Raw genomic sequence first — 23829 nt, forward strand, 5'->3', positions numbered from 1 at the left:
ACGATGACTCCCAGATCCCTTTCTAGGTCTGTAACTCCTAACGCGGAACCTTGCATGACATAGCTGTAATTCGGGTTCCTCTTTCCTACATGCATCACTTTGCAATTGTCAACATTGGACTTCATCTGCCATTTGGATGCCCAATCTCCTAGTCTTGCAAGGTCCTCTTGTAATCTTTCACACTCCTCCTGCGACTTGACAACCCTGAATAACTTTGTGTTATCTGCAAATTTAATTACCTCACTAGTTACTCCCATCTCTAGATCATTTATAAATATATTAAAAAGCAGCAGTCCCAGCACAGACCCCTGAGGGACCCCACTAACTACCCTTCTTCATTGAGAATATTGACCATTCAACCCTACTCTTTGCTTCCTATCTTTCAACCAGCTCTTAATCCACAATTTATTTATATTTTTGTTACATTTGTACCCCGCGCTTTCCCACTCATGGCAGGCTCAACAATAATACCCTACCTCCGAGCCCATGATTCTCCAGTTTCTTTTAGAGTCTTTCATGAGGCACTTTGTCAAACGCCTTCTGAAAATCCAGATACACAATATCCACCGGCTCCCCATTGTCCACATGTTTGTTCACCCCCTCAAAAAAAATGCAGTAGATTGGTGAGGCAAGACCTCCCTTCACTAAATCTGTGCTGTCTCATGTTTTTGTATGTGCTCTGTAATTTTAGTCTTAATAGCCTCTACCATTTTGCCTGGCATTGACATCAGACTCACCGGTCTATAATTTCCTGGATCTCCTCTGAAACCTTTTTTAAATATCGGCGTTACATTGGCCACCCTCCAGTCTTCCAGTACCTCACTTGATTTTAGGGATAGTTTGCTTATTACTAGCAGTAGGCTCTACAAGTTCATTTTTCAGTTCTATTAATACTCTTGGATGAATACCATCCGGTCCTGGTGATTTACTATTCAGTTTGCAGAACTGACCCATTACATCCTCCTTTACAGAGAATTCGTTTAGTTTCTCTGATTCGTCCGCTTCAAATACCCTTTCCGGCACCGGTGTCCCTCCAAAATCCTCCTCGGTGAAGACCGAAGCAAAGAATTCATTTAACTTCTCCGCTATGGCTTTGTCTTCCCTGATCGCCGCTTTAGCACCACTATCGTCCAGCGGCCCAACTGATTCTTTAGCCGGTTTCCTGCTTTTGATGTATCTAAAAAAAAATTTTTACTATATGTTTTCGCTTCTAATGTCAATTTTTTTTCAAGGTCCTTTTTTGCCCTCCTTATCTCCGCTTTGCATTTGGCTCGGCATTCCTTAAGTTTTACCTTATTATTTCCAGTTGGTTCTCTTCTCCATTTTCTGAAGGATTGTTTTTTGGCTCTAATGGCTTCCTTTACCTTACTGTTTAGCCACACCGGCTGACGTTTGGTCTTCTTAATTTTCTAATGCGCGGAATATATTTGTCCTGGACTTCTAGGATGGTGTTTTTGAACAGCATCCACGCCCGATTCAAGTTTTTTACCCTGTGAGCTGCTCCTTTCAGTCTTTTTTTCACCTCTCTCATTTTATCGTAATCTCCTTTTCTGAAGTTAAACGCTAGTGTATTTGACTTCCTAAGATCACTTACTTCAGAGCCAATATCAAAACTGATTATGATCACTTATCAAGCAGCCCTCACACCGTTACCACCCGCACCAGATCATGTGCTCCACTAATGACAGTCTAGCATTTTTCCTTCTCCTCGGCTCCTGAACCAGCTGTACCATGAAACTGTCCTTGATTTCATCAAGAAATTCTCTCCCTAGCGTGTACCGATGTTACATTAACCCAGTCTATATCCGGATAACTGAAATCACCCATTACTACATTGCCCATTTTAATAATTGACATTGCTGCGCCCTGGCCAGTACAGTCCTATCACCATTTTTTCCCCTTTTCACGTGGAATTTCAATCCACAAAGATTCCAATAGGGGTTTTGTATCCTGCAATATCTGTAGCCCGAGTCTAGGTTCTCATTAATATACAGTACTACCCCTCCTCCAATCCTATCTACCCTATTCACTACGATATAATTTGTAGCCCGATATGACTGTGTCCCACTTGTTATCTTCCTTCCACCAGGTCTCAGAGATGCCAATATCATCCAATTTTTCATTGTGTGCAATGTATTCCAGCTCTCCCATCTTGTGTCTCAGGCTCCTTGCATTTGCATATAGACATTTCAATGCATGCTTGTTGCTCAGTTTTATATCACGTTTAATACATGGCATTATTAATACGTTATCTTCTGTCTGGTTATTATTAATTTTACTTAAGGCCATCTGATCCACTACGGTTTCTTTGACATCCTTACTTACAAGGAAACTATTCTTCCCTGTTTGGGTGATATCCTCAAAGATACCTTATCCTGAACCATGCGCTTTTGAGCGACTGTCGGCCTTCCCCCCACTTCAAGTTTAAAAGCTGTTCTAGTTCCTTTTAAAATTTTTATGCCAGCAGCCTGGTCCCACCCTGGTTAAGGTGAAGCCCATCAGATCGGAATAGGTTCTCCCTTCCCCCAGAATGCTGCCCAGTTCCTGACAAACCCAAAACCCTCATCCCCGCACCATCATCTCATCCACGCATTGAGACTCCGGATCTCTGCCTGTTGCTTGGGCCCTGCGCGTGTAACGGGTAAGTATTTCAGAAAATGCTACCCTAGAGGATCTGGATTTGAGCTTCCTTCCTAAAAGCCTAAATTTGGCTTCCAGAACCTCTCCCCCACATTTTCCTACATCACTGGTACCCACGTGTACCAAGACGGCCGGCTCCTCCCCAGCACTATCTAAAATCTTGTCTAGGTGCCGCGTAAGGTCCGCCACCTTCGCACCAGGCAGGCAAGTCACCAGGCGATCCTCGCGTCCACCAGCCACCCAGCTATCTACATTCCTAATGATTGATTCTCCAACTACCACAGCGGTTCTATCTTTTCCCCTGTGGGCTGTAATTGGAGACATATCCTCGGTGCGAGAGGATAATACATCGTCTGGTGGGTAGGTCCTGGTTACAGGAGTACTTCCTACTTCACCAGGGCAATGCTCTCCTTCTAGAAGACCCTTCTCCTCCGAAGTAGCAAAGGGGCTACCTGGCTGGAGGTGGGACCTCTCTACAACATCACTATAGGTCTCATCTATGTACTGTTCTATCTCCCTCATCTCTACCAAGACTTGTACTCTAGCCTCAAGAGAGCAGAGCTAGGAGTTCTTTCCACCGGGCACACATATGACTTCACACCAACTGGGAGATAATCATACATGTGACAGTGCAAAAGACTAGGTAGCACCCTTCTCGCTGCTGGACTTTTGACTCCATCTCATTAATATACGAGTATTTGAATATATTAAAACAAGATATCCGTTCCTGGGGCCGCGTGGACGCCGACCCAGTCGTGAGAACAAGCAGCCTGCTTGTCCTCAGAGAATTACAGTTCTGCCTTTTCACGCAAAATGTTGTAGCTCGTCCTGTCCTTGGAATAAGTGCTGTCATGGTTTGGTAAGGTTATGAGTGTGTTTTTGCATAAGTTTGTGTATAGCATTTTGCAGTGGAGAGATTGTGTGTTGGCCTTACTGAGAGGTGGCACCAAAACATCAGAAAGGGTGTAGAGCCTAAACCATGACACACTACCTCTTGAAGGATCTACATATGGAGCCTATGCATTTCTAAGGTCAACACTGGCATGGTATGGGAAAGGGGGTGGGGAAAAACTACTGGAGAGGCAGAAGGAGTGCTGGAGGAAGGAAGGAAGGAAGGAAGAGCTGGCTTGATATCTCATACATATTCACTATGGTTATTCCCAAAAAAAGCCAGCTCTTTTTCCCTTCCTTCCTCCATATTAGCATATTCATTTGTGTGTATATGTATATATACACACATATATGCAAATGAATATGCTAATATGCCCCCCCCCCCAAATGAAACAGTCAAATTATGCCCATGCGTAAAGTGTTATGTCGGCATCTATGTTGCCAAATATTATAATCAGGGCTTTTTTGAGGGGGTACAGAGTACCAGCACCTTTTCCATTGTCTGCTAAAACTGGCCCATGGACCCCAAATTTTAATGAAAGAGCTCAGGCTCCACACACCAATTCTGCCTTGTCATAGATTCTATGACTGGTTGCAGGGGTCCTGGCTATTGTGGGGTGGGTCCCTCAGTGATCACCCCCATCCCTGAAGGATGTTCTGGCATTTGAGTACCGGCACCTTTTTTGCTAGAAAAAAAAGCACTGATTATAATGCACTCTACACTAATCTGACTACATAGGGGTTTTGTACCAGCTACAATTGAATCAGAAGGCTGCAGTAAGACAGATAAGAAGGTTCTAAACAATATGACATCACACCATTTTTGCATGAATTTCACTGGCTACCGGTACAGAGCCAAATTTAAAACTATGTTGACCTTCAAGGCCCATAAAGAAAATGACCCAGAGTACTTGAACAGGATCTCTTCTACACACCTTCCAACTCTCCAAAGGGCATCACACGATCCAACTTACCAAAGGCAGACATCACAATCAAAGCAAAATACATGCATCTGGAAGGTAACCTTTACAAAAATGTTTAAAAATAAAGTAACAATATACAAACCTTGCACAAAATCCATAGCCCACTTCTTGCATGAAGTCTGCCAAAGAGCTATCCATCATGGTTTTGGCTATCCCTCCAGAATCAGGCAGGATCCTGTCCATTAGAATATCCCGTTTTTCAGGGTATAGGAGTGGTGCAAGCACCACTGGGCAACGTTCTTGAGGGAAATCTTAAAAAAAAAAAAATTTGATAATCACTAGTAATTCCTTTCAACAAAGCCAACACCTTTATTGTTAAGTTTTTAATGGCTCAAAAACTACTTAACGCACGTCTGCTATAAACACCTCTCTTCTGAAAGAGATCATGTTTGTGTATGCAGTGATTGTTCCAAATGGCCACCATTCAGATATGGACAAAAATATTGTCATGCAATTCCTGTTTTATTAGCATTCCCAACAATCTGAACTTTATCCTCAGCTATATTCAGGTCTTCTCATACTTTTATGGAGATTTAACTGCTTTCCCAAAGGAGAGAGGATGAGACAGGGGATACTGATTCTCTATACTGAGAAGAGTATAGTATGAGAACATTGAGAACAATTAAAGGGGATTTTGAATGCCTCAAATTTTTGTAGTGTGATTCAGAGTATGGTGATACCATACTTGGATTACTGTAATACTCTATTTAGGTTTACCTAAATTGTTGCATGATATGTAGATTGCACAGAATTCTATGGTAAGGGTAATAGCTGGTGCGTCATATTTCACAACTTAAAACATTTATACTGGTTACTTAGTGTATTAAAATCAAGATTCTAATGGTGAAACAAATATTTAAGTGATGCTCCTTTGAGCATTGCTTCATCATTGAGAATTTATTGACCCTCTCAGGAATTATGATCTATGAACAAAGGGTTGATAAAAGACATTTTGTCAAATCCACTCTGTTGAGAATCTCATGCCAGAATGTTTTCTGTAGCAGGGCCTATTTTATGGAACTCGCTTTTGCAAGAGCTAAAGTCAATTCCAACTATGCTGGCTCTTCTTAAACTCAAAGCATATTTAAGCAGGTTTTTTACGAGTAAAATTGAAACATTAAGATGGAGCCAGTATTTTAATTATGTCTAATTGTTTACTGAACTTTATATTCATGTTTTATTATTTTTTTGTAAACCACAAATTGTCAAATATAGTATTATACACATTTGTAAATAATAGTTATCTGGTTTTACATCCCAGAACTATTAGATAATAAAAGCTTACCACATGAAACACTGATTAGACAGGCAGGAAAAATAGGTATTAAAAAAGTAACATTCTTTCACACTTCTCCAGTCTATATCTTATACAAAAAGCAGTATAAAACATTTTGCCTTGGACTGTCTTTCAAAAGCTACATTTAAGACAATTCTTTAATTGGATGTTGTCAAACCAGATGTCAGGGGAAACTTGTAGCTCTCAACAGAATTTGAGGGACAGCAAACCCATGCTTTCCTTTACAAGCATGCAGGCTGTGTTCACATACACAGGGTGGGCCTAAGCCAGCAGAGGAAGAAGCGACCCAGTGTGCAGCAGTTCACTTCCTCCTCCTCCTGCCATGTGATCTCTACAGCAGAAGGTGAGAAAGCAGTTAATGCCGGAGGAGTGGGCCCTGGTGAGGGGGCAGTGCAAGATGACTGTGCACTGCGGCAAGTGGGATGGGGCAGCAAAGACTGAGTGCACTATGGTGTGGTTTTTTTTTTTGGGGGGGGGGTGGCAGAGAAAGCCGAGTGTGCGTCACAGGAGTGGGGGTAAATCAAGCTAAACAGCGTGCCATAAGAAGGGCAAGGAGAGAAAGAGATGGGTTACTGCATGCAGAAGACTTGGGGGGGGGGGGGGTGAGGGCAGAATTACGGGTCTTGCTAGGAGTTAAGAGAACTGCAATTAGAGTGAAAGATGGAACATGTGGGTACCAACGACGTAGGAAAATGTGGGAGAGAGGTTCTGGAAGCTAAATTTAGGCTTTTAAGGAGGACGCTCAAATCCAGATCCTCTAGGGTAGCATTTTCTGAAATGCTACCTGTTCCACGCGCAGGGCCCAAGCGACAGGCAGAGATCTGGAATCTCAATGCGTGGATGAGACGATGGTGTGGGGAGGAGGATTTTGGATTTATCAGGAACTGGTCAGCATTCTGGGAAGGGAGAGCCTATTCTGATCTGATGGGCTTCACCTTAACCAGGGTGGGACCAGGCTGCTGGCATCAACATTTAAAAAGAAAATAGAGCACCTTTTAAACTAGAAACAGGGGGGGAAGGCCGGCAGTCGCTCAAAAGCGTATGGTTCGAGAGAAGGTATCTTCTGAGGATATCACCCAGATAGGGAAAAAAGGGTTACTTGTGAGTAGGGAAGACAAAGAAATCATAGACGATCAGATGGCCTTAAATAAAATTAATAATGACCAGACAGAGGACAACATATTAATAAAGCCATGTATTAAACTTAATAAACTGAAGAACAAGCATACATTGAAATGTCTATACGCAAATGCCAGGAGCCTGAGGCATAAGATGGGAGAGCTGGAGTACATTGCACACAATGAAAAAGTGGATATTATAGGCATCTCTGAGACCTAGTGGAAGGAAGATAACCAATGGGACACAGTCATACAGGGCTACAAATTATATCGTAGCGATAGGGTGGATAGGATTGGAGGAGGGATAGCACTGTATGTAAATGAGAACCTAGCCTCAGATAGGCTGCAAATATTGCAGGAGACAAAACCCCCATTGGAATCCTTGTGGATTGAAATTCCACGTGAAAAGGGGAAAGGACAGTGATAGGAGTGTACTACTGTCCGCCTGGCCAAGACGAGCTGACAGACGCAGCAATAAGGGAAATTAGGGAAGCGAATAAAAAGGGCAATGTAATATTAATGGGTGACTTCAATTATCCAGATATAGACTGAGTTAATGAAACATCGGTACACGCAAGGGAGGTGAAATTCCTTGACGAAATCAAGGACGGCTTCATGGAACAGCTGGTTCAAGAGCCAACAAGAGAAGGAAAAATACTAGACTTAATCATTAGTGGAGCTCATGATCTGGTGCGGGGGGTTTCGGTGTGAGGGCCGCTTGAAAGCAGTGATCATAATATTGATATTGGCTATTGGCTACGAAGTGAACTCAAGAAATCAAATACACTAGCGTTTAACTTTAGAAAAGATGATTACAATAAAATGAAGAACGGTGAAAAAAAGACTGAAGGGAGCCGCTGAAAGGGTAAAAAACTTTAATCAGGCGTGAATGCTGTTCAAAAACACCATCCTAGAAGTACAGGACAAATATATTCCGCGTATTAGAAGAAAAAAAAAGACCAAACGTCAGTTGACGGGCTAAACGGTAAGGTAAAGCAAGCTATTAGAGCCAAAAAACAATCGTTCAGAAAATGGAGAAGGAAACGACAGACGACAATAAGATAAAACATAAGGAATGTCAAGCCAAATGCAAAAAGGAGATAAGGAGGGCTAAGAAGGACTTCGAAAAAAAGTTAGCGTTAGAAGCAAACACACAGCAAAAAATTTTTTTTAGGTATATTAAAAGCAGGAAGCTGGCTAAAGAGTCGGTAGGGCCGCTGGACGACTGTGGTGTTAAAAGGGCAATCAGGGAAGACAAAGCCGTAGCAGAGAAATTGAATGAATTTTTTGCATTGGTCTTCACCGAGGATTTGGGAGGGATACCGGTGCCGGAAAAGGTATTTGAAGCGGACGAGTCAGAAAGACTAAATGATTTTTCTGTAAACTTGGAGGATGTAATGGGGCAGATTCTGCAAACTGAGAAGTAGTAAATCACCGGGACCGGATGGTATTCATCCCAGAGTATTAATAGAGCTGAAAAATAAACTTCTGGAGCTACTGTTAGTAATATGCAATTTATCCCTAAAAACAGGTGTGGTGCCAGAAGATTGGAGGGTGGCCAATGTAATGTCGATTTTTAAAAAGGGTTCCAGAGGAGATCAGGGAAATTATAGACAGGTGAGTCTGACGTCGGTGCCGGGAAAAATGGTGGAGGCTATTATTAAGAATAAAATTACAGAGCACATACAAAAACATGGCACGGATTTAGTGAAGGGAAGTCTTGACTCACCAACCTACTGCATTTTTTCGAGGGGGTGAACAAACATGTGGACAATGGAGAGCCAGTGGATATTGTGTATCTGGATTTTCAGAAGGCGTTTCACAAAGTGCCTCATGAAAGACTCCAAAGGAAACTGTAGAGTCATGGGATTGGAGGCAGTGTATTATTGTGGATTAAGAGCTGGTTAAGGGATAGGAAGCGGAGAGTAGGGTTGAATGGTCATTATTCTCGATGGAGAAGGGTAGTTAATGGGGTCCCCTCAGGGGTCTGTGCTGGGACCGCTGCTTTTTAACATATTTATAAATGACCTTGAGATGGGAGTAACTAGTGAGGTAATTAAATTCGCAGATGACACAAAGTTATCCAGGGTCGTCTTGTCGCGGGAGGAGTGTGAAAGATTGTAAGACGACCTCATGAGACTGGGGGATTGGGCGTCCAAATTGCAGATGACGTTCAACGTTGACAAGTGCAAAGTGATGCATGTGGGAAGGAGGAACCCGAATTACAGCTACGTTATGCAAGGTACCGCTTTAGGAGTTACGGACCAAGAAAGGAATCTGGGAGTCATCGTGGATAGGACGTTGAACTCTTCAGCTCAATGTGCTGCAGTGGCTAAGAAGGCGAACAGAATGTTGAGTATTATTAGAAAAGGGATGGAAAACATGAGGATGTTATAATCCCGTTATATTGCTCCATGGTGCGACCACACCTGGAGTATTGTGTTCAGTTCTGGTCACCTCATCTCAAAAAAAAAAAAAAAAAAAAAAAAAGATACAAAAAAATTGGAAAAGGTGCAGAGAAGGGCAACAAAAATGTTAAAAGGGATGGGAACACAACCCTATGAGGAGAGGTTAAGACGGCTAGGACTCTTTAGCCTGGAGAAAAGGCGGCTGAGGGGTGATATGATCGAAGTCTACAAAATAATGAGTGGGGTAGAGCGGACAGATGTGAAGCGTTGTGTTTACACTTTCTAACAATAATAGAACCAGGGGACACAAGATGAAATTAGAATGTGGTAGGTTTAAAACAAATCGGAGAAAGTTTTTCTTTACTCAGCGTGTAGTTAGACTCTGGAACTCATTGTCGGAGAAGGTGGTGACGGCAGCTGGCCTTGCTGAGTTTAAAAGAGGTCTGGATAGATTCCTGAAGGAAAAGTCCATTGAACATTATTAATTAAAATGCTCAACAGAATGGTTTTTTTGGGGGGCAATGTTCATGAATTGGCCATCAGATAAAAGTTCTTTTTTTTTTTTTTAACTGCTTCAGATTTGCCAGTAAGAGCTAATCCTAGAAGGAAACTGTGCACTGATTTGCACCACCTCTAGGTATGTGCCACTCAGTTCCTCTGTGCTTATACAATCAATTGGAATAGTAAATGTGTATAACAAATGTGACACTGCTTTATCAGTTTTGATTACGGGACACACAGTACATTTCACTTTGCATGTCTGACATTATGCATATCTATTCATTTGTTTTCCAATTTTGAGATGTTTATTAATTCATACATATGTTTTAATATTTATTATTGTATCCAATTTTCCAATTTTGAGATGTTTATTAATTCATACATATGTTTTAATATTTATTATTGTATCCAATTGATAGTCAATGCCCCTAATGCAGGTTATGTCTCTTGAGTAGGTTAAAGGGGGTGGTGCCTGCAGCAGATTTCCAGACAATCGTGAAGAGCCTGGTTCCAACAAGAATTGATTATTGTAACGTATCTAGCAATATCATCTGCTAGACTCCAGGCTCTGCAAATCATGCCATTATGAGAGCATCGAAGACTACCAAATCACTCCTGTATTGAAAGAGCTTCACTGGTTGCCAATAGTGCAGATGAAGTTCAAAGTTTTGTCACTGATTCATCGACATATGCAAACGTATCTAAATACAGTCTGAATATATATATTCAAACATTTTTTATGATCTGAATCTGCTAAACAATTATGTCTTCATCTGCGACAGCATATCATGTCGAGATTCATACACTTGCTCTATTGCAGGACTTACAATGTGGAATAAGCTTCCTGGGTATTTAAGACTGTATAAACACTCAGCCGTTTAAAAAAAAAAAAAAAAAAAAAAAACTTTTGAAGACCCATTGTTTTGTGAAGGTCTTCTTAGAAGGATAAGGTTTTTTTAAGCTATAAAACTTTGTATGAAGTAGTAATGTTTGTCCATAATTTTAATTGTGTGTGTTTAATTGTAACGTGCTTTGGTTAAAATCAGGATATAAGTGTGTAAAAATATATAAATCAGGCTTAGTACATCTTTGGTGGAATTAAAGCCTCTCTTCTACTGCTAACTTTGTAAGATGATCTGCTGTTTTATCTGCTGATACTGCGAATAGAACCAGGATTCCCTGACCTATTGCAATCATTTCCCACAAAGTTTCTGGTTGTTATGCTAAACAACTGACCATATTGCTTGAGCCCCCAAATTCTTAAATTTGCAGATCTCTATGCAAAGTAAAAAGGCATGTGAACAAACAGGGATAAAGGAGCTCCATTCTTCAATGCAGAGCACGTTCAGAAGCAAAGCTCAATATGCAAAGGCTAAAAAATGTGTTTACATTGATACCTCTGCTCCAAGGGAATAAATTAAAACTGTCAACTATGCCTAATGCTCCATAGGAGAACCATGTTAAAAGAAATGCTCAATATGCAAAACTCCAGTAAACATATCTCTAGGGAAAGGGGAAAAAAACTCAGCTGTGCCTGATGTTCCCCAGGAGGGAGCTAAGCGGCTTACAATGAACCAAAGAAACAATTATAATGACAGTAGAGAGGGTAGAAGGAATGGAGGGAGAAGGGAAGGGAATATAAATACAATATTTAAACATAAGTAGGCAAGGAAAAGAAAACAGAAAGAGGAGAAAGTAAGGAGGGAGTAAAAAATCAGGTCTTGACTTGCTGAGACACATTAAGGCAGATAAAACAGTTCCTGCAAACAGGACAGGAATGCTGGTGATGGCCAACGGCTGGAATCGGCGATCCAGGAGGAAACATGGCCCCTTCAAACGTGCAGCACTCTCCAAGCTCAAAGCAGTCGTACAATAGATGAACAGCAGCCAACATCGCCGAGGACAACTACCACAGACCAGCAGCAAAGCCAAGAAGGTATGACTCGTAGTGACAACCACGGCCTGGAGACAAAGCAGAGCAGGTCGATGCTGGCGGAGCACACCGCGGGAGACGCCAGTGTCCCGTTTGAAAAGCTGATGAATCGCGGCATATAGGTAGTTGGCTTTCCGAGAGAGGCCAGTCTGATGGAAATTCCTGATGCTGAGACGCTCTTCCTCTCTATTTCTTTCCAGCTGTTCTCAGACCATTTTCTCTCTGGCTGTTTCTGTTCATACTTCTCCGCATACTCTGTGTAGGTTTGAATCCGATAGCTTTCTGCATACTTGCTGGTGTTGACGGCTATTTGAACTTGTTCAGTCTGGCTAAGTGACACAAACGCTGATGGATCATCAATCCAGGAAACTTGAATGTTACCAAATGCACTGAAAAGCTGATACCGATCACTTGTCTTCCATTCCCTTGGAAAGGTAACATGAAGGACATGATCTCGTTTTGGTTGGAAGTCTGGCTCTTGTAGATTGAGACATGGTAAGTCCATAAACCTTATAAGAAATAACTTGTTATAAAAAGGTTCAATGCGTTTTGATCGAGCAGAGACATTGAGCTTGGGAGGGTTGAGGAAGGAACCTAGGAAGTTTGCCATGGAGATGAAGCAGAGTCCTGTGATGTATGCATCGTAGCCCGCTTCATGAAGCTGTTCAGAAGCAGTGTCGTAACTTGGAAACCCTTCTGCACTTTCAACTGTAGGAGGTTTGAATGGTGTTTCTTTTAAACGCTTCTCCAGTTCTGCAAGGGATGTGTTAATGATTTCCTTAAAAGGCTGTGTGCTTGCTATCAGTTTGGTGTGACACGAGTAGCAGACCGTCTAAAAATCGATAGGACACTGTTGCAGCGTAGAAGCGTATACCACAGACACTGGAGCAAGATGAGAATCCGTTGAATGATGAGCCTCTAAATGAAGTTGGATGGAGAGACCAGGAGGTAATCAGGATCAAGCCGAAACGACAGTTCACAGGATCGCAAAGGCAGATCGTTCATCAGTTTGATAAAAACTGTCATTCAGGCTCCGTGATAACCGCCACAAGAACCCGGCCAGTCACACGCCTTTGGATAGTAGGCGAGCTGCAGTCAAAGTAAGGCCGATGAAGAAAGACAGCGAAGTTAGCGAACAACCCGAAAGCGAACTGCTTCTAGCCTATCTGGTGATCAAAGGTGAGTGCAGGGGTGGGCTGAAAAAAAAATATTGATGCCCTGTGGGTGTAGGCAGGGAGGAAGCTGTTAAAAAAAAAAAAAAAAAAAGTGGATGCTATATGTGAGTGGGTGGGTGGAGGGGGTTGTAATGGAGGGAGCTGTAAAAAGAGAAAAAAAAAAGGTGGATGCCATTTGTGGGTGGGAAGGAGGCAAGGCTGTAAAAGGAAGTGGATGATATAGGTGGGTGCATGGAGAGGGCTAGAAAAAAATATGGGTAGTATGGGTGCTGGGAAAAATATAGATGGTATCTGTGTATGGGGGCTATAATATTGGTTAAATTATGACAAACTTACATATAGCAACATATATAGTAAATGACAAAAGATAAAGACCTGAACAGTCCATCCAGTCTGCCCAACAAGATAAACTCATTTTATATGGTATGTGATACTTTATATGTAGAACTTACAAATTGTTTTCACAGAATTTTGAAGTTTTTGGTGCAGAATTCTGGGTGGAGTATATAGTTTTATTCTAGACAGAGCCCAATATTCAGCCAAGAACAATCAGCATTTTGCTGACTGGCACCAGCGTTATTCCCACAAATGCAATGCTGGGCTCCAGTATTGAAAGCGAGGTTACTAACCTGTAGCAGGTATTCTCCAAGGACAGCAGGCTGATTGATCTCACTGATGGGTGACGTCCACGGCAGCCGCAGGATCATGAACTTCAGTCCGAAGCGAGCCCGTCTTGACACCGAGGAACCCGGTCCCCTACGGCGGTGCCGAGAAGACTCCCCCCGTGCCGGCAGCGACACAGCTCCCTCCAGCGACGTCAGCAGGGAGTCCTCCTGGGTGGCAGAAGACGCCAGTGCAGCAAGCGGTACCAGCGTCGCAGTCCGCACCACGGGCGGAGAGCCAACTGCCACATCTCTCGACGGTACCGCCAGCGCAAGCACCAGCAGTACCGGAGCAGAAGGTTGCAGCAGCCCTTCCAGAATCTCTGGAAATATGGCTCTGAGGTGCTCGTCCAGAGTGGCTGTTGAGCAAGGCAGTGGGGCCGGTACCGGTGACGAGTTGAGAACCTGTCTGGGGCAAGGAGGCGGTACCGGCACGTCCGGAGCAAAGCGCATCGACACCTCTTGTATGGAGGGTGAGCGGTCCTCCCGGCGTCAACACTTCACGGGTACCGAATCTGTCGGTGTCCCGGAGCTCTCGGTACCCCGACGGGAAGGTGACCGATGACGATGCTTCTTCGCCTTCGTGCGAAGCATGGCATCAAGACATGGAATCCAAACGTCTCCTCTGAGCCTGGGCCGGGTCCGAAGGTGGTCGGTCCCGGGGGGGCCTGCACCGCAAGAGCCCTCAAGGCAGGTGGAGACCCACTCAATGGTTCACTGCTACCAGCGTGGGATCTCTGGACAGTCATCACCTGCGCTCCGGACGTCGATGCTCCCTCCGATGCAGACATCGATACCGGCAATGACCTCGGTACCGCTGGCTCCGTTGACGTCGAAGGACTGGACAAGGCTCCAATCAGAATGTTCCACTGAGCCAATCTCGCCGCCTGGGTCCTCTTTTTGAGCTGGAGGCACAGCGTACAGGCATCTGCGCGATGACCCGCCCCGAGATACTGCAGACACGAAACGTGCATCAGTTAGCGAGATCGTCCGGTGGCACAGTGTGCACTTCTTGAAGCTGCTGGCAGGCTTCAATGACACGGGTGGAAAAATCACGCCGGCGAGGTCATACGCGATGAACCGAAAAAAGGGGCACCAAAAAAAGGGGGAAATCCCCAGACAGGCGGCGAAACAGGCTGCGCACAGAAAAGAAAGGAAACTTACATGGGAAACTTCGAAGAAGTAACGGAAAACTTTTTTTTTTTTTTTTTTTTTTTTTTTTTAACACACACGAGAGAACAAAGAAACTAGCCGAAAAGGCACGAAATCCGCAGCGAAGAACGTTACGGGGGCCTCTCTGGGGCAGCAAACGAGCGATACACGTCCGTTCTGACCGCGGAAAAAGAGACTGAGGAGCAGGCTGGGAGCTGGCGGGAAGCCTGCTTGTCCTCTGAGAATTTCTGGTTATAGAGCCAGCAAAAGCAGGTGATTTAAGTGTGATATTCAGCACTTAACCAGCTACGGTGAACCCCATAAAGATAGGACTAACATATGGTTTGGCTAGTTAAGCACTGAATACTGGCACTTAACTGGCCAAGTGTTAACTCCGCCCTGAACACCCCCAAAATAGCCAGTTTCACATAAGTGCCACTGAACATGACCTTTAGCCCTGAATAAGCTATCCAGGAGTTTTCTGGCCAGTTAAAAAAAAAATCACAATGAATATCGACCCCATAGCTTTCATAACCCAATGACTGCAGGATATAAGGTGTCAACTGTTTGCAGAAACACTACTGGCATTCTGTCTAGTAGGGACACTAGAATACTGGTTATGGTCTCCCAAAGGCAGTAAAAACACCATACTGGGTTTTTGGCTTAGATGCAGACAGATTTCTGGGCTCTCGGCTGTCTGGACAGAGATCCCTGTTGCATTTGGATGGAATGAGAGGGAGGATATCTGCATCTAAGAGCTGTAGGTTCTCCTCTGCCCCTCATTTATATACTTTGTAGAAGAAGTTAGCTTTAAGGATTTCATAGTGTTTCTCACTAAGGGAAACAAATCAAACCAAAAATTCTTAACCGCTATATCCACTTTGCAGAGTTCAATGTGGTATATGATAAGCAATAAACACGGGGCATACAATAAAACAAGAAATGCTAAAAAATACAAAGAAATACAAAAAAAAAGCACCTATCAGTAGTATTACTAGGGTACAGAAATGTTTTTCTTCCCAAACGGAAAAATACCTCTCTGTTCTAATACAAACCAGAAAATAAATTCCACAAAGACACCACCTTGAAAGAATAAATCGAATTAGAAAACAAAACTAATTCCGAGGTAAATCCACATAGCATCTGGGAAAAAAAAAACCACCAACCGTAAACACAATTCTTTCATTAACAGAAAGCCAGTGTAAAATACAATGAAACATTACTATATCAAGTCAGTTTAAAAATTAATCTCACTGAAGTATTTTGAACAAGTTGCAACATTTTGGAATATATGGAATACCCAGAAAAAGAACACTGTTGTAATCTAAATGAGGCAATATTAACATCTGAACCAGAAGGACAGAGGCCTTCTGAGCAAAACACGAGCTGATCAGATGCAGTTGCTGTCATTTGTAAAAAAGTTTTTTTCTAAATTTGATTAATGTTTGAGCCAAAGAGCCAAGAATTACCCCAAGAACTCTGGACGCGACAGACAGACCACCAGAAAAACCCTGTCATTAGACAAGGTAAGCAAATACGGCACTAACTCCCTGATTGCTAAACCATAAAATTTGTTTTTATTAGGACAACCTCAATCTATTAAGTTGCGCCCACTTCTGAATCTTATTCCCAGTGCAAGCAGAACAACTAGGTCTTGATTCTTAACAGGAACTGGTAATAGAAGATGTCTGCATATGACAACTCATCCAGACCCAATTTTATTCCTCCAAGCGAAGACATAAAAAAAAAAAAATTAAGGATTATGGAAAGTGGAGAGCCTTGCGGCACCCCACAACCAGGGAACCAGAATTTTGAATACTGCTTGTTTTGTTTTACTGAATAGCTACTGTTGACCAAAAACTCCCTAAACTATTTATGAAGTACCTATTTCATTCAAACGCTCCAACAATAAAGATCCACCACAAATGCGATGGATACATCAAACTGAAGTAGGACTACCTGTTTACCCTTACTCAAGTACTCCTTAACATATAAGGTCAATACCAACAAAAATGTTTCCATGCCTGGATCTAAATCCAAACTGAGAAAAATGCAAGCAGAAGAATGTATCTAGATGTTGGGAGTTGTTGACCAACGTACAATTCCATTATTTTTGTGAAAATAGTGATACTAGCCACCAGCTGGTAACTAGTAAAGCCAAATGCAATCCAGATCTTTTCAGTATTGAGTCAGCAGAATCCTACACGTCAGTTAGCAAGAAGCCCGACTGTAGTAATGCATTTCTTCTTAGTAATAATGAAAACAGGACAATTATCTAAAACTAGTAAAAAGGGCCTGTTTCTGACAATTGAAACGGGCGCTAGCAAGGTTTTCCTCGGAGTGTTTATGTTTGAGTGTGTGTGGGAGTGACTGTGTAAGAGAGAGAGAGTGAATCTGCACGTGTGTGTGTCTATGACAGATAGTGAGACTGGGTGCGAGTGTGTCTGTGAAAGAGACTGTGTGCGCCTGGGGCCCCTCCCTCCCACCCAGTTCCAGTGTCCCCCCCTTCCTCCATGTTCCAGGGTTCCCCCCCCCCCCCCCGTTTGTGTGTGTTTTGTTTTTTTAGTTTTTGTACAGGTGGTGCAGTCCCCCCCCCCTCTCGTCCCCTCCTCCAAGTTCCAGACCCCCCCCATCCAAATTCCAGACCCCACCTCCCTGCCTCCCTCCGATTTGCAGACCCCCTCCCTCTCTCCAAGTTCCAGACCCCACCTTCCTGCCTACCTCCGTCCAATTTGCAGACCCCTCCTTCCTCCTATTTCCCGACCCCCCCCCCTCGGAGTTCCTGAGCCCCCCTCAGAGTTCCTGAACCCTGGACCCCACTGCCGCGACCCTCTCGAGCCCCCCTTCCCGCGGGGCTTCGGAGCCCATCTGTAAAGGAAGTTACGGACACAGGCAGGCAGACGCATAGAACGTTGGGGGTGAGAATTATATAGGACGCGTCATAATGGGTCTAGTGACATCAGCTAGGGCTTCGGAGCCTATCTGTGAAGAAAGCTACGGACACAGGCAGGCAGACGCATAGAATGCTGGAGGTGAGAATTATTATATAGGACAATGAGAATGTGAACCTTTCAATAACGAAGACCTAAAATCATCAAGTGTAATGTAACTGAAAAGTATCCCAAATTTGGTCCCCATTGCTAAATCCTTTAAAATAAAGTCCTGAACTAGCTTAATCTAACTCCTCAGATTGAATTTGAGCAACTTATTGGCTAAAGCCTGAGCTGTTATAAACAAAGAATTATCAGACACTGATACAGTCCATTCTTTTACAAGAGAAAAACTTTTTAACACATGAGGTCAGAGCCTATTATAACATTTCCCAACTTCATCCACTTTCCTTTTGTAAAGTTTAAAAGAACCTCCAGCATAACCTAAGTTCAGGATCATTGCTCTCAAAGCGACGATGGTCCTGCTTCAAAATCAACTTCTGAAAAACCATCGTGGGTTTTTTTTTTCCCCAATAACCTTTTTAGTAACAATTGGTGCTATCCAAAATAAGTTTCATCCCAGCACGTTTTTAAATGTTCTGGAATCAAGGCTCAGTGACTGTAAATAAGCCACCATTTCAGGCCAAAAAACCTTCAACCCTTGTAATTATTTAGTAGGTTTACCACAGGCTTAAATAGACAAATATTCAAAGTAAAATCTAATTGGAAGTGATAGGCCAAGGAATTGCTGATCAAGAGAAGTACTCAATTATACTGGAAGGGTAAGTTGCCAAAAAATCTAACAAATGACCCTTCTCATCAGTTGAACCACTTTTTTTTTTTTTGTGACAATGTCTTTATTGAATCAAGGAATCAATAACATCGGAGACATAAAATATCGCTCCTATGCCAATACAATATTCAGGATTACACTCACAAATTAAACGATGGAGTGAAACTATGGAAACTGATTCCAGACCCAAAATGTTTCTTTTTTTTTTTTTTTTTATTTATTATTTTCATTTAATGATTCACACAGCAATGTGATAATACAACTCACATTTGAAATTACAAAAGAAATTCTTTTCAAAAAGAGATGAGGAAACAAAAAACATTTTTTTTTCCGTCCACTACTAAGGAAAAACAATTCCAAGAAAAGGAAAAAAGAAAATTAAAAGAAACATGAGATTATTAATGCACACAAGCTATCTCTAAATTCAGACTCCAGCCTGCAATGTAGGAGGGCATATAACAGTCACTTCAACTCTAGCATCTAGGAAATCTTTAAGCTGTTTAGGGTCTACAAATTGAAATTGTTTACCCTCAAGCATAACAGTACATATACAAGGAAAACGTAAAACAAAATTAGCTTTCAAGGCTTCTACCCTGGGACGGAGTTCCAAAAAGGCCCTACGTCTCATTTGTGTCGGCCTAGAAAGGTCAGGAAAAATCCTAATTTTGGAACCCATAAACAGATCGTCTAGATGTCTCAGGGAAAGTCTTAACACAGCGTTCCGATCAGGTTCTAGCACAAAAGTGACTAACATTGTAGTCCTGTAGGTAATCACATCCAGTGAACTTTCCAGGAAGGAAGTAAGGTTCATTTCTTCACCCATTTCTCGTCTAGGGGGATCTCCCAATGTCCCCTTAATATTCCAGATGTAATAGGCTCGGGTTATGGGAGGCAATGATTCTTTATCCATTCCCAGAATGTCAATCATATATTTTTTCACCATCTCCGTTGAGGAAATTAAAGGAGATTTGGGGAAATTAAGAAACCGAAGGTTAAGTCTCCGAGACTGATTTTCAAGGTATTCCAAACGTTTGTGTAAGAAATTATTGTCCTTAACCAAAACGGATTCCAAAGACCCCATTTCTTGAATCTTAGTGTCTAATTTTTCAATCTTAGAGGACTGCTGTGCTGTCACCTGTGCCTGGATCAGAACTGCTTCTGAAAGAGTTTTTATATCTTTAGTATTTTCTTTTAACATAGCTTGCATGGAGGAGTGAGTATTATGTACCATATCCCACAGTGACTCTAATGTCACAATAGAGGGTTTACTTATTCCACTCGTTGGCAAAAGGGAGTGTGGTGGGGTCTCGGTGGAAGTAAGTCTATTAACAATAGCTTGTGGTAATACCTTTAAGGCCAAATCGGCCGAAAACGTAGAATCCGGGGTCCCACTCAATTTTGCCGCTGTCCTCCCCTCTGGCAGCTCCGAATTCACCTCTTCGGTTTCGGATACTGCCTGGTCTGCGGCAAATTGAACACTTCCTGGCTGTGGAGGTTCCCTGCGGTCTTCGGGGCTCAAGGAAACCCCGTCTCCGCTATCCATCGACGTCGTCACGTCGACAATGGCAGAGGGAGTCGATGAACATAGAGGTCCCGGCGGCGTCCTGGGAAACTGTAAGGTAGTTTGCCTCAACATCATCGAAGGTCCAGGAACTGAGGGAGGCTCCCTAACCTTCCCCCTCCGTTTCCCCATCGCTAACAACGGGGCGAGGGAGTCAAAAGAGGAAATAATTCACAGCGTCCTCCAGGAGCTCAAACAGGTGCGTGTGTGCGAAGCGCCATCTTGGAATCGTTCCGACCCAAAATGTTTCTTTTTGAAACAGTACTAAAACCATATAACCCTTCCACCCACCCTATCCCTCTATTTTGACCTAGGATGAACAGTCACACAGAAGCATTCTTAGTAGGATCCACTGATGGGTACAAACATATCTTGTCCATAAGTCTCGATACTGACGTTGTCCTGGAGAGATTGAAAATTTAAGGGAGGCTGATAACCAGTCTGCCATTTCTCGTATACTATTATGCCAAGTAGCTAGATATAGAGGTTCAGGGTCAGCCCAGGATTCTAAAATACATTTTTTAGGAAGGAGGGAGGCTAACAAAACATCTACACTTCATATCCCCCAACCCCTTCTGTCGCTGCGGGGTTGTACTCCCCAGCAGCACCACCAAAACCAGTTAAAGGAAAACTACAATGTGGATTTGATAACCCTCAGGGCCCCAGACCAAAAGGAGAGTAGGGCATTCCATGAAAGTGTAAAAAGGTTCCCGGGAATGCCTTACACCTCACACAGGTCTCATCCTCCCACAAACCCATAACTTTCCCCTTTTGTCTAGTGATATGTACTCTATGCAATATCTTAAATTGAATGTCCTGCAAAGCCGCGTTAAGATCCTCAAACGTGGCCCCCAACTGAACCTCTGAAATGTTCTCTATGTTATCTGAACTCCAATTCCTTGCCAATTGCTCTAAATATGGGGCTTTCTTAGAATCCCTGATTGATGATACCACTGGGATAATTTATTTAGGGTGGCCGGAAGACGCAAAAAAACCTGATCAGTCTGTGAAAAAACCACCCAGGCTCTCTGTCGTCGTTCTGCAACCAGAACATAATCCCGTACTTGAAGGTAGGCAAAAAATTGGGAATGTGGTATGGTCCCATGCATGTTGAACCTGATCGAAGGATGGGAAATGCCCCCCCCCCCCCCCCCCCCCCACAAAAGGCACAATTGCCCCAGAAATCTACAACCTCCCCGAGCCCATTGCCTAAAAATAGCTGATGCCATACCAGCAGGGAAGTCTGGGTTACTCAGCAATGTTAGAAAAGGATTTAGCCCTTTTGAGGCCCCTCCATGTTCCCGCCACCATGCCCACGCCCTCTGCAGTGCACATAAGAAATGGCTCTGAAATTTCCCAAGTTTCTGAGATGACGCAATTCTAAAACTGCAAAAGTGTCATACGGTGCGCACCAGCTTACCCAGAAATCGGTACGGGCGAAGACAATGGCCCTCTAATGCATCTAGTGAATCCAGCAGAGCAGTGCAACATTATAGGCTTTCAGATCGGGCAGGCGAACCCCCCCCCCCCCCCCCCCCCCCCCCCCCCCCGAACCCTATTATGAGTGAGCTTTGTAAAAGCAATTCTTGGTTGCTTGGCATGCCAAATGAAAACCAACAATACTACAAAACAAATTGTCATCACACCTGTGCACCCACAACGGGAGCATCTGCATGAGATAAACCATCTTGATCAGAGCCACCAGTCCTAAAAAGTTTATTGGCAGATCCTTCCAGCAGATGCACAGCTGTTTTATGTCATTCAACCTTTCAGTTATATTTTTCTTATAAATCCAAGCCTGATCTGCACTTAGATATACCCCCCAGGTACTTAATGCCTGTTCTGGCCCAAGATAGTGGAAAATTTGAGAGATTAGCACAAGCACAAGGGCAACTAATGGGCAAGGCCTCTGATTTCCCAAAGTTGATACTAAGACCAGAAAATGCCCCAAAATCCCGAATGATAGTCATTACCTTCGTTAGGCCAGAGGACGCATTATCAAGCAACAGAAGCATGTCATCCGCAAACAGAATTATGTGGTACTCTTGCACCCCCACAAAAATACCTCTCAGAGACAGGTCCTGTCGTATCCGTGCAGCAAGAGGCTCTAGTGTTAGATCAAATAGGAGGACAGCCCTGTCTGGTCCCTCCCTTCAGGGACAGCACTGTGATGAAACCATTAATAAGAATTTGGGCCGTGGGGTTGCTGTACAGCTTCCACACTCAATCTAGAATTTCACCATGGATGCCAAAATGCAGTGAAACCCAAAACAAGTATTCCCATACAACTTTATCAAAAGCTTTTTCCGCGTCCAGACTAGCCATGATAGCATCCCCTGGGCACTGGCTCCCTTCAAGCAAAATGCGTCTCACCTTTAAAATATTAGCTGAAGCTAATCTGCCCGGGACAAAGCTCACTTGATCTTGGTGGACCAGATGGGGAATGTACCCATTCAACCTGGCTGCTAATACTGCCACCAGTAACTTGACATCTTGGTTAAGTGAAATAGGCCTATACGAGCCCACCAATTCCCCATCCTTCCCCGGCTTTTTTTTTTTTTTTGTTACATTTGTACCCCGCGCTTTCCCACTCATGGCAGGCTCGATGCGGCTTACATGGGGCAATGGAGGGTTAAGTGACTTGCCCAGAGTCACAAGGAGCTGCCTGTGCCTGAAGTGGCTTAGGAAGGATTGTTATATGTATGTGGTTTAAAGATGACCCCATCTCCCGGGACTCCCTCAACTCCTCACACAGACACAAAGAAGGGGGCCAGCAAGTCATGTAATATTTTGTAAAACTCAGGGCCTAGCCCATTCGGCCCTGGCGCTTTGGCCAGTTTTAGCTGTTTGATAACGTGCTGCACTTACCACCCCTGCACGGGCTTGTTAAGGCACTTCAGCTGGTCTGACGTCAAAGAGGGCAATTTTAAGATAGCAAAAAATTTCTCGCATTCCTCCCTAGAAAAAGATCCCTTACTGTAGAGGGCTGAATAGAACTGAACAAACTCCCGTTGTATGGCTTCCAGTTTAGTGTGCCCAACCCTGGACGCATCCGATTCTGCTGATGTAACTTTTTGTGGACTTTTGTCTCACCAAGGTGGCTAGTAAATTCCCAGTTTTATTACCCCACTGATGCAAGCGGTATTTATAAAGCTTGATACTATAAAGTGCTTTATCGCCTAGTAACTTGTATTTGTTTCTTTGCTTCAAGAAAGGCCTTGCGCGTGGTCTCAGAAGGATTCAGAATAAGAAGCCTCCGTAAGTCCCACAGTTGAGTTGTCAGATCACACAGCTTTTGTTCCCGACGTTTATGCAGGGATGCAGTGTAAGAAATGATTTTACCACGAAGCACTGCTTTAGTTGCTTCCCAGAAAACGCGCGGTCCCGAGGGAACATCATTTTCAGCCACATAGTCCAACCACCCCTGTCGTACATATGCCTGAAAAGTGCGGTCTTCATACAGAGCCAGGTTCATTTGCCACCTGGGGGACCGCAAGCCCTCCCCCCCACCTCATGTCCACCCATACTGGAGCATGGTCCGAGACATCAGGCACACCCACTCCCACCTGATTAACTCCGCGTAGTAGAACTTGAGACAGGATAATATAATCTAGACGTGGATGGACCCCATGCAGGTGGGAGAAAAAAAGTATAATCACGCTCATCTAAGTAGAGGAACCGCCATATATCTATGACGCCTAATTCTTGAACCAAAACGTTAACTCCCCGTCCATCATGGTCTCTAGCTGGCTTCTTGGGGGTGGGGGGGGGACTGACAATCTTTC

At 43.5% G+C, this 23829-nt stretch overlaps 1 protein-coding gene across 1 annotated transcript in view; it reads right to left on the reverse strand.

Moving 5' to 3' along the window:
• CNOT1 (CCR4-NOT transcription complex subunit 1) overlaps positions 1-23829 on the reverse strand; it is a 1017784-nt gene that overhangs the window by 802685 nt on the left and 191270 nt on the right. The window contains 1 exon segment of the mRNA XM_030203593.1: positions 4597-4765. Within this exon segment, the coding sequence (XP_030059453.1) occupies positions 4597-4765 (169 nt within the window).

The sequence above is a fragment of the Microcaecilia unicolor genome, chromosome 5 (assembly GCF_901765095.1).
Source record: "Microcaecilia unicolor chromosome 5, aMicUni1.1, whole genome shotgun sequence".
NCBI lineage: Eukaryota > Metazoa > Chordata > Amphibia > Gymnophiona > Siphonopidae > Microcaecilia > Microcaecilia unicolor.